The sequence below is a fragment of the Pundamilia nyererei genome, unplaced genomic scaffold, assembly GCF_000239375.1.
Source record: "Pundamilia nyererei isolate P.nyererei 1_Seehausen unplaced genomic scaffold, PunNye1.0 scaffold00478, whole genome shotgun sequence".
Taxonomy (NCBI): Eukaryota; Metazoa; Chordata; class Actinopteri; order Cichliformes; family Cichlidae; genus Pundamilia; species Pundamilia nyererei.
This window is the reverse complement of record NW_005187879.1, coordinates 180520-191898: the sequence shown is the minus strand read 5'-3', so window position 1 is coordinate 191898 and position 11379 is coordinate 180520. Positions and strand designations below refer to the sequence as shown.

The window sequence follows — 11379 nt, the reverse complement described above, 5'->3', positions numbered from 1 at the left end:
CATGCCCAAGGGGGAGCAAATATAATAAGAACAACAGAGGCCCCCAAACAGAACCTTGGGTTATACCAAAATGGACTGGATAAAGGGGAGATCTGTACTTTAAAAGTATCTACAGAAAGGGATCTGTCATATAGGTATGAAGAGAACCACTCCAAGGCAGTTCCTGATACCCCAATCAAGCACCTCAGCCTGTTAAGCAGAATATGATGGTCAACTGTATCAAAAGCTGACGTAAGGTCCAACATGAGCAACATAGAACAGTTACTCTTGTCACACTGCATCAAAATGTAATTTCATACTTTTAGAAGTGCTGTTTCAGTTGAATGTGACCTAAGAAAACCTGACTGAAAGTAGTCAGAGCAGCAGTTCAATGGTTGACCGCAACCTTCTCTAATACCTTAGCAGTAAATGGAAGCTTGGAGCTGGGTCTATAACTGCCAATGAGAGAAGGATCCAAGTTGTCTTTTTTCAAAAGTGGGTGGATGACAGCATTGAAATAAGTAGATAACTTACCACAGGCCAGGACACATTTAGAATATTGAGCAAACTGGAACAAATCCACTGCAAGACATTTTTGAACAAAGATGTACTGTAGGTGAAACATCCAGGGAGCAAGAAGAGTCTTTCATTGTACCAATAAGCTTCACTAGACCAAGATAACAGGCTGACTGGTGTGGGAACCATCAACACAGATGCTGAGGAAGAGATTATTTCTTACATTTTTGACCTTGTCAACAAAAAAGGAAAGAAAACACTGACACTCCTTATTTGACAATATAGGAGCAGTAAGTGTAGCAGGAGTAATGATGCCACTAATAATGCTGAATAACAACTTATTATTACATGTATCAAGGAGTGGCCCTAAGGGTACATCAACATTCACCATCTTACAATGCTGTGAATGCAGCCAAGTATAATAGGAATATATGTAAATTAATTTCTCTATAGACTTTCAATTTTTCTGCAGGAACACTTTAAACAGCGTATATAATCATGGACCTATGGTGAGGACTGTAAAACTGTTAATTAAGGCTGGCTGATAAAAGAGCCCCTCTCTTATCCCCTTTAGTAAAGGGGACCTTACTGTGTAGAATTGGGCTGAAAGATGTATTGCTTTATTACCTATTCAGGTTGTAAATCGTGTTTTTAAAAAATAACTGAGTAACTAGGTAATTAATTACTTTTGAAAATAAGTAATCAGTAAAGTAACGGGAGTACTTTTTGGGGAAGTAATCAGTAATTAGTTACTGATTACTTTTTTCAAGTAACTTGACCAACACTGATCAGGACACAGAACACAATGTGCTGTGAAAAAAAAAGAAAAGAAAAAAAAGCATGCAAAATTGCACAAAAAAATCTGTGAAATAACAAAGCTGCAAAAGTTGAAATGCGTTATAGCGAGGGACCACTGTAGTGGGTTCTCTTCAGTGGCTGCCCGTTAAATCCAGAATTGAGTTTAAAATCCTTCTCTTCACGTTCAAGTTTTTGAATAATCAGGGCCCATTTCATCTTTAGGAATTCATAATACCTTATCTAATCATTTCAGAGAGTGAATTATACTCAACAGAGCACTTTACTGTCAGACTGCTGGCTTACTTGTGGTTTCTGGGATAATTAGAAATTGAATAGGAGGCAGAGCCTTCAACTTTCAGTCCTCTGTAAGGTGGAACCAGCTCCCACCTTGGATTTTGGAGACAGACACCCTCTGTTTTTTTCAAGATTAGATTTAAAACCTTCCTTTTTTCAAGGATATAGTTAGCACTGGATCAGGTTACCTTGAATCCTCTCTTAATTATGTTGCTATAGGCCTTGGCTGCTTATTTATCCTGTATTAATAATTACAAATGAATCAAAATTGCTAAACAGTAAATCAAATTTGTTTAATAATTACATGCATTCAGGACTCAAAATAATGGCTGAAAACCTGTGTAGAAATTATATTAACATGACATCAAAATGGATAGTTTTATCTGACATAAAATGAAGTGATAATTCAGGTTGACATAATGTTTTTAAACCATAATTTTTAATTAGGGCCCGAGCACTAAAAGTGCGAAGGTTTGATATGCCCATTGTCAGGAATACGCAGAGCAATACCTAGTGGGAACAGGAAATGTCATGTCTTTCACTTTGATATACTGATTTTCACAGGTTCATGATGGCCACCTCAAAAGCGGTGAATATTAACATCCGTCCTTCATGATGCTTCAGTGAGAAAATTGTGAGTTTAAACTGAACGGCGCACCCTGGTGGCATGGCGGTTCACCGTGAAAGATGAAGTAGCTTTTGAGGGGCTTAGAAAGTTTAAAAAGTCTTGAAATTTTGCCCACACCTCTAATGTCGTGAAGGCTTTCTTGTTATGTGATCATTTCCATGGAATATTGCAAAATGGCTCCACAGTGCCCTCTATAAAATTTTAAAACATCAACCTCTGCTCTGTTTCATCTACGAGTCTGAAAACTGGGAAGCTTATGGAAGGATATCAAGATTTACAAAAAAGTATCTTGGAGCAATATCCCAAATCCAACAGGAAGTCAGCCATTTTAACATTAATGTGTAATTTTGGCGACATTTTCCCTTCTTTTCAGGTCTCGTACTTTGACGAACTCCTCCCAGGGATTTCATCAGATTGACTTGATCTCCAGTGCAGGGAATCTAAAGAGCTTTGTGATGTTAAATTGCAAAGCTTTTTACGTTCAAGGAAACGGGTGGTCACAACGGCATCAATCACTTGCCAAAAAGCAGTAATCTGCTGTCACTAAGAAACACAATGTCCAACCTCTCCCAAACTTCATAGGCATGAGTCGAGAGTCAAGCTCGGAAATATTTGATATGCCATTCGTCAGTAATGGTTAGAGCACCACCTAGTGGGACGACTATACTCATCATTGAACGAGATGAAATTTTAGCTGGTGGTTCTACGCATGAATTCCATCAATGCTACATCAGATCGGACATGATGGGTGTAGGTGTTGGACATGGCTCGATGTGCCAGGGTGCGAGGGCCCACTTGACGCTGCTTGCAGCTTTAATTTTAACTATTTATGTCTTGAGGGTGTCTAATTCTAACAACCCTTAGCCCCACAGATGCCATCTGCAAACCTTTATAGATATACATAGGTCTAAAAAGACCTTTATAGGTAATTTTAGAAACCATTTACTAATATTTTTTGTAAATTGTTGGCCATGACTACAAGGCTACAAAATAATTGTATTTAAATTTTGGCACAGTTTTAGTATTAATACAGGTATTTTATCCATCTTTTTATCTACAGTGTAAATTAGTACTGTTGAACATTCAACATTTAATTAATCAGAACTTTGACCTCACATTCCTTTAATTTGTCAACAGATTTTAGGATATAAAGATGTGACATCCCCAACACAGCGGTATATTGACAGCAAGGTAATACGAACACAAACAGAGGGGGAGTGGTTATCCTTTGATGTTACAGAGGCAGTTAGTGAATGGCTAAACCACAGAGGTGAGTACATTCTGTCCCATCAGTATTGCCTTTTCCCAATTGTTTATGCTTTGTGTTAAATAACTTCTCATTACTTTTGTTTTTCCATAGACCGAAACAGTGGATTCAAGATCAGCCTGCACTGCCCATGCTGCACTTTTGTACCATCAAATAACTACATCATTCCTAATAAGAGTGAGGAGCTGGAGGCACGATTTGCAGGTTATTTGAAAAATGTTGCCTCAAGGCACTTTTATGTTGTAAGGTAGACCCTATAATAATAGTTCACACTAGAAAGCTGTTGTGGTTTGGCCCCCAGTACAGCTTAGAATTAATCACCATCTACAACCCAGTCAGACCTCTCACATCATCAGGTTTAGATTTTTTAAATGATCCCAGAATCCGATCTCAGTCTGCTGAGGGTTATTTCAGTTACTGTTGTCCTGTTCTTTGGAACAAGCTGCCTGCTGACGTGAGATCAATTACATCTGTGCGTACATTCAATAACAGATTCAAAATCTTTTTATTCACACACATTAATTAATAGGTGTTGTCATTTTCTTTTGTGCTATTTAGCCATTTTCACTGTGTCAAGGCATTGCAAATCTATGCAGGTTTTGTGTTCTGTGTTAAGTAGAGTACATGCAGTCATTATTTCTGTCTGACCCCCTCTCCCTTTAACAGAAATTTCACCTTTCTATAAGCACTGGGGCTATGCTGATAATTTTACTCTGAATACTTTGATAATGTTTTTTTTGTAATGAACTTTTCTGTCATTACCAGCCCTTGCAGTGCTGCTTATTAATCTCTTATGTTTTCAGGTATCGACGACAACCTAATCCGTGGTCGTGACCTAAAGGTTTTTAGGAAGTGGCAGCACAGTGTTCGGGGTCCACATCTTCTCCTCATGTTGCTACCTTCATACCGCCTGGAGTCCCAGTCCCAACATAAGAACCATCGATCCAAGAGAGCTCTTGATGCTGCCTACTGCTCCAAGTACTTGTCTGAAAACCAAATTGCCAAATGCAAAGCAATAACAATGTCCCTATCTGTTGTGGAGATTTTCAGAAATGAGTCATCAAGTAAAAAGGGGCCAAGCAACACTAATAGCACTAGGCACTGCACAGAATTGGTTGTCATTAGGTACAAAGATATAGAATAACTGTTAACACTCTGACTTCTTGGCTAGAGCCCATAGTGATGTTAAAGGTGAGTGCGTGTTTTAACCCACAGCCCATCAACCACAGCCTAAACTTCAACAAGTAACAAAAGGCGCTGATCATGTTCATGTTTCTAAAGTAGAATCACCGTGGTGATTGGTTTCAGTCTCTTTGTGCTTGTTTTCATCTTTGCTTTGAGTTCATAAGTGTAAAAGGAAAAATATTATGTGTATCCTCATTAGGATAGGGTTTTGTGTTGATGTGTTGGATTGTGCTCAGGTTTATATTGTTAACTGGTAATTATGTGACAATGCATTAATGTAACTATAGTGTAACAAATGAGTTTCATTGTTACTTTTGAGTGATGACCCCTACGCAAGCTATATTTTTCTTACCACTGTGCAATACTTCATAATGCCATGCAGTCCCTATTTTAAATAAGGAAACATCTTTACCTCCAGGTGAAGGGGAAAAAGTAGCAACAGTGTTGTAAGAAAAAAAGTCTGTACCAGTTCAAGTCAAACTGAAGAAACTGGAACAATTTTGTTAAACGAAGAAGCCAGGAAGAGCACAGCTTTCCAAAGTTTTTTCCAACAGAATGCTGACAATTTGAAAACAAACAAACAAACAAATAAAACAAGATTCTGGATATAGCTTTCCTTTTCTTCGTGAACTACGCTTTATGTACCCTTTCCTGGTGAATTAAAATGAAAAACTGTGCATTGGTTCAGTTCCCACAGTCCCTCTCTCTGGACAGCCAATGGGGCATACATACCGGTACTAAGGCACTGATGCTTGGCAGCACGCAGAGAGTGTCAACAAGTTGACCACTAACTGGTATTGCAAACTGCTTTCAAAACAGGCTGAAAGCAGAAGTGAAAGGCAACACCCTGGACAACTTGTTGGCTGATCTGTTTAACTATGTATATTTATCTTTTCTGGTTCAGTGGTTGCCCACAAGAAGTAAAGAATCTAATCTGAGCGCATCTTCACCTATCTTCATCTCTCCATCTGTGACTTTTTATAGACTGCACACACTAGTGACGAGAGGATTCCCACAGCTCTGTTATTCACTTTTCCACTTTATGTCTTTACAGAAATGTTCAGGATAACTGCTGCTTACGATCGCTCTACATTGATTTTAAGAGGGACCTGGGCTGGAGGTGGATCCATGAGCCCAAAGGCTATGAGGCCAACTTTTGTGCAGGGGCCTGTCCATATCTGTGGAGTGCAGACACCCAGCATTCCAAGGTACTGAATGAGGAAGTTTGAAAGGCTACACAGTAAACGTAAACATGAATGCAGTCGCACTGCACTGTAAATCAGATTTTATTTTATGATATGGTTCTAATATGTATATTCCAGGTGTTAGGTCTGTATAACACCATCAACCCTGCAGCATCGGCATCCCCCTGCTGTGTCTCCCAAGACCTGGAGCCTCTCACTATCCTGTACTACATCGGCAAGACCCCCAAAATAGAACAGCTCTCAAATATGAAGGTCAAGTCCTGCAAGTGCAGCTAGAGGTCCTTAGAAAATACATACTCTTCTTTCATCCAGAGTGGAGTGAGTTAACGTACCGTCAAAGTGCCGCTGCACTCATTTACTAGCAATCCTACAGCAGTCGTTTCACACAGGCATGGCCAGGAATGGTGTATTAGAGAATAAAAGGAACAAGTCAATGTGAGTTCAATGCATATTCAACATACAGGACCAGAGCAGTTATAATACCAAAAACTTTAGTTCGATGCACTGTATGGACAAAAATGTTGGGCCTTCATGTAAATTCATGTGTGTTCAGTCTTGTTCCTGCAGGTGTTAATAATCATGCACCTAGCCATGAAGTCTGCCTTTAAAAGATCTGTAAAAGAATTGGTCATTCTAAAGAGCTCATTGACTGAGTATGGTACTATAATAAGATTTAAAGATTGCAACGAGTCATTTTGTTAAATTTTATTTGTCATAGATATGAAGTGATCAACTGTAAGCAGTTTTATTGCAAAGTGAAACAGCAACTCATCCAGGAAGTGAAAGACCATGTAAAGTTACAACGGAGTTCTGAAGCATGTTGTACATAAAAGTCGCTAACGCTCTGTTGATTCAATAACTACAGAGTTAATTTATTATTTATACCAGAACTGCATACCAGAGCTGTCAGAAGCTTCATGTATAGGTAACCCATTACTTTTGTTCATATAGGAAGAATTGTATTTCTGTATTGACACAGGTTTGCAAGTAAAATGAGCTTGTGTGCTGTTCTCCTAATAAATGGTCAAAGAAGAATAATAGTTCTTAATAATATTTCTTAGTAAGGGTAATTTACACCATGAAGGCCTGCTCTCAAAAACTGATATAGATAAATCCAGCTACACAAACACTTAAAAGTTTTTTAGAAAATGTTTAGTGCCATCTTGTGTCAGTACAGAACTCACCTCGTTGGTTTGTTGGTTGCTGTTAACAGACTTGCACTGAACCAACCAACTCAGGTGAAAATAAGGACACTAAAACTAACCCTAACCCTTTTCTACTCTCCCGGAATACTCAAAGCGCTCTATACAACACGCCACATTGCATATTTGGCATGCAGACTGGGATCAAACCACCGACCTTCCGATCAGTAGATGCTCTACCTCCTGAGCTATAGCCACCCTACAGAGTAGGCAGCACAAAAGTGAACCCTTTAAATAAAATTTTAGTTTTAGCCTCCTCATATTCCACTGAGTTACTAGTTTGCTGAAATAAACGGAAGTCAAACAAACCAACCAACTCGGTGATGTAGCATTCTGTATCACAAGATGGTGCTAAACATGTTTAAAACAAGCACAAGTATCTTAAATCCAGCTACAAGGAGTGTTAAATCCATATCAGTTTTTGAGAGCAGGGCTCCATGGTGTAAATTAGCAAATCAGAAAAATAAATAATGAATAGTTCACATAGTTTTTTTTCCCTCACCAATATGCAATACTGAAATATTTTCCTCAATAACAAAATTATCAAGTCTAGTATTTACAGTTAATTTTATTATTGAGTCTTCGTCATTGACTTTTTAGGAGTCTTGTTAAAATCCAGTGGCGTTTTAGATCATAACAAACTTTCCACCAGTTATATTTTTGGTTCACTACATGAGGCTAGAGATTTGCTTGTTTGTTTGTTTTTTAAATCATACACTTGCAGAGTTCTGAATTTAAAAAAACTGAAAAGTACTGTCATCTCCAATATCTTTTTGAAATGTTGTGGCGCTAAAGTGGCACACATTCAAAAAATCCAGGCCGGTATAGTATTCAGTACCAAGTTATGTGAGAATACAGCAAACACTGGAAATGTAAGTGATATGTGTATATATGTGAAATAAGTCCTTGAAAAAACAGATCTACTCAGACCTACCTAACACTTTGCTTTCAACCACTTCGCCCTTCAGCAGATATCAAAGGCACAATATCACATTCTTATACATCATTATTTATTTTATTCCTTAAGAATTATTCTTTATTTTTGCATTTTCTGATTCTGTACAGTAAAACATTGCAGTAAGATGTCCTGCAACCTTGCAGTGTTGACATATATTATCTACTCCATTTTGTAGTTTATATAATACACACGCACAACTTTTATTAAGCCGCCATAAGAGAGAATAAGATGTTGCATTAGAATTGTAAAGGCTATTTTGATTTATTATGGCAATAGTATTAATTTTATAGCTACCCATTTATATGATAAAACACTTTTTTAAGGGGTAAGAAAAACAGTGTTGTATGTAATAACTTTTAATTGCTAAATTGGCATACTTTGTTAACAGTTTTAAGCAGTAATGGAGCAATAGTCTCCTTCCAGAATTTCTTATGAAAATTATTAGTTTTGTTTGTTTGGATGAACTGGCAACTGGCCCTTTTAAATAGCCCAGTGTAACAGATGCCATAACATGTTTAAGTAAAAAGCTTAGATTCTGAATCATTACAACCCCGAGTCTGCTGTCTGTGTTGTTTAAAAACGAAAATACATGTTTATTTATGATGTTCAGATTTCTGAAACAGAAAATTCTGTAAATGTGTAATGGCAATGAATAAAATGTGTTTTCATCATTAACAGGTTACTTGCTGAAATTAGTTTACAATGTGAGGTCACATCCTATGTATAATTGTGACAGTAATACTGTACGGTATTAGTGACAATAATACATACAGTAAAACTGTTGACAACAGAAATATTTCTGACTTTATGAATAACAACAATACTACTAATAATAATAATAGTAATATTTTTTCAATTATTATCATTAGTATTATTATTATTATTATTATTATTATTATCATAGCAATTTTAAAGATATAATTCTTTGCGTCAGTTCAGCAGTGTGTGAATGGGTGAATGGCTGAATGTGTAAAGCGCTTTGGGGTCCTTAGGGACTAGTAAAGTGCTATACAAATACAGGCCATTTACCATTTACCATTCAGCAATTTGAGGTAGGTTGGGATAGAGAGAATATAAAACATGGATATTAATGAAATAAAATCAAATTCAAACAATCTTATTGAGCTGAGTACTGCACTTCAATGGAATGGAAAAATGGAAACAAATGTGAAAAAAAGGCCTGCTGCTCAGCTCAATGAAATATCCAGTTATTAGTGCTTAAAATTAAAATTAAATTAAGATTGTTGAAATATGCAACCCTAAGCTCCACCACATTTTATATTATAATGGGGAAAACTAAAGATTATCCAGAGGCCATCCAATTCATTTTCATTTACATAGCACCAAATAACAACAATAGTCTGCTGGTGGTGCTTTACATTGAGGGTTACCATGGTAAATGATTCTTATATAGCGCTTTTCTGCTCTCCCGGAGTACTCAAAGCAATCAATACAACATACCACTTTCACCCAAGTTCCTTGTACCATGTAAGGTACAAGGTACAAGGAACTTCCTGTTTTTCAGTCTGGCTGAGCACTTAGTTTATGAGTCAAAAGTGGCCTTGCTTTACAAACCTTCATTATTAAAGTACATAAAACAATATAATAAACAAAATAAGCACTAAGGATATATTAATTACATGACACTACATGTTAAAGAAAAAGCTGCTGTGACAAAGAAAAGAATCTGTCAAGCACAACTCTTTGGAATTTAAATTGTAAGAAATAAATGTGTAAAATTACACAAGAAGTTCTGGTAGCTCGTTGCCCAGACTGTCCATTTTGTTGTTTTCGTTTGGTTTTTTTTTAACTGTAGTCATAAAAAATAGAATTATATAGCAGAAAGTGGGAAAAAAAAGTTTTCTTTTTTTCACAAAGTAAGAGAGGTTTTATTAGAGACATAGCTAAAAGGTTTTGCAAAATTTTGCATAAATTGTGATTTTCTTTTGGTATTGAATAGCAGAAATTAGGCTTTGCCAGATGTAATTTTTTGGGGGGAGGAAAAAAAAGCGGTATACAACGCTAGACTGGTGTCTAATAAGCAAGTAAATAAGGCAGAAAATAGAGAAACGCACTGAGAGATAGAGCTGTGCGATTTTATTGTCTGCATACTTACCGTGAACCCTTTACATTGTTCTTCATTTTGTCAGTAGTAATATAGGTGCTCTTGTTTAGCAGGCAAAAAAAGAGCACCTATATTACTTCTTTTGCCATTGTTCTATTATGTATTTTTGTTCTATTGTTAAGTGTCCTTGGGTGTCTTAAAAGGCACTTTATAAATAAATAAATATGTCTGTGAAGGTTCTCAGTCATCTGGGTCATCGTAGTCTAAGGAGTTTGGAAAGAAAAGCGTCTGGACTTCTTTAAGTTGCTTGAACACGTTTCACCTCTCATCCGAGAAGCTTCTTCAGTTCTAATGGTCAAATGGTGGAGAGTCCCAGATTTAGGACACCCAGTGGGAGACAAGAGGGACAAAGGGAAGGTGCACCGTGGTCCTAAACACAACAGATTACCACACAAAGATTACTACTCTCCTCAGTGACAACAATACCTACGAAGCCTTAAAGCGAGACCCCACAAGCAGCTACAAAAAGAAAGTTATAGCTTGCCTTCAAGACCTTGAAAGGGACAAAATCATTGACCGCCTTACATATCACCGCCTTTACCCAGGGGATGCCATACCCTGCATTTACGGACTTCCTAAGATCCACAAAGAAGGTGTCCCACTCAGACCCATTGTAGGTGGCATAAACTCAGCCACTTACAACATCTCGAAACACCTTGCTACCATCCTAGCACCTCTTATGGGGAACACCCCACATCACATCAAGAACTCCACCGACTTCATCGACAAGGTCTAGAAACTTACCCTGGACCCAGATGAAACCATGGTGTCCTTTGATGTAGTCTCCCTCTTCACTTGCATACCCACCACGGAGGCCGTGGAGACTGTCAGAAAACGACTACAAGAAGACAGCTCCTTGGAGGACAGGACCAACTTCACACCCGATCAGATTTGCACACTGTTACCCTCTGCCTCACCACTACATATTTCAAATACAACAAGGGTTTCTACAGACAAAAACAAGGCTGCGCCATGGGCTCCCCGTGTCACCTATTGTAGCCAACCTTTACATGGAGGAAGTGGAAAGGAAGGCTCTTGGCTCTTTCAAAGGAAGAGTAACCAGCCACTGGTACAGATATGTAGACGACACCTGGGTCAAAATCAAAACACAAGAAGTGGAATCCTTCACTGCGCACATTAACGCTGTGGATAAAAACATCAAGTTCACCAGGGAAGACACAAAGGACGACTGTTTGCCTTTCCTGGACTGCGCTGTGCACAT

At 37.8% G+C, this 11379-nt stretch overlaps 1 protein-coding gene across 1 annotated transcript; it reads left to right on the top strand.

Moving 5' to 3' along the window:
• Positions 1-3340: 3340 nt before the first annotated feature.
• LOC102203049 (transforming growth factor beta-2-like) lies at positions 3341-7178 on the top strand (the record flags this gene model as incomplete). The annotated part of the gene is made up of 5 exons (XM_013916140.1): positions 3341-3485; positions 3576-3686; positions 4286-4460; positions 5722-5875; positions 5990-7178. Coding segments are annotated over 5 exons (744 nt in total), but the record flags the coding sequence as incomplete, so codon positions are not given.
• Between the last annotated feature and the right edge of the window lie 4201 nt (positions 7179-11379).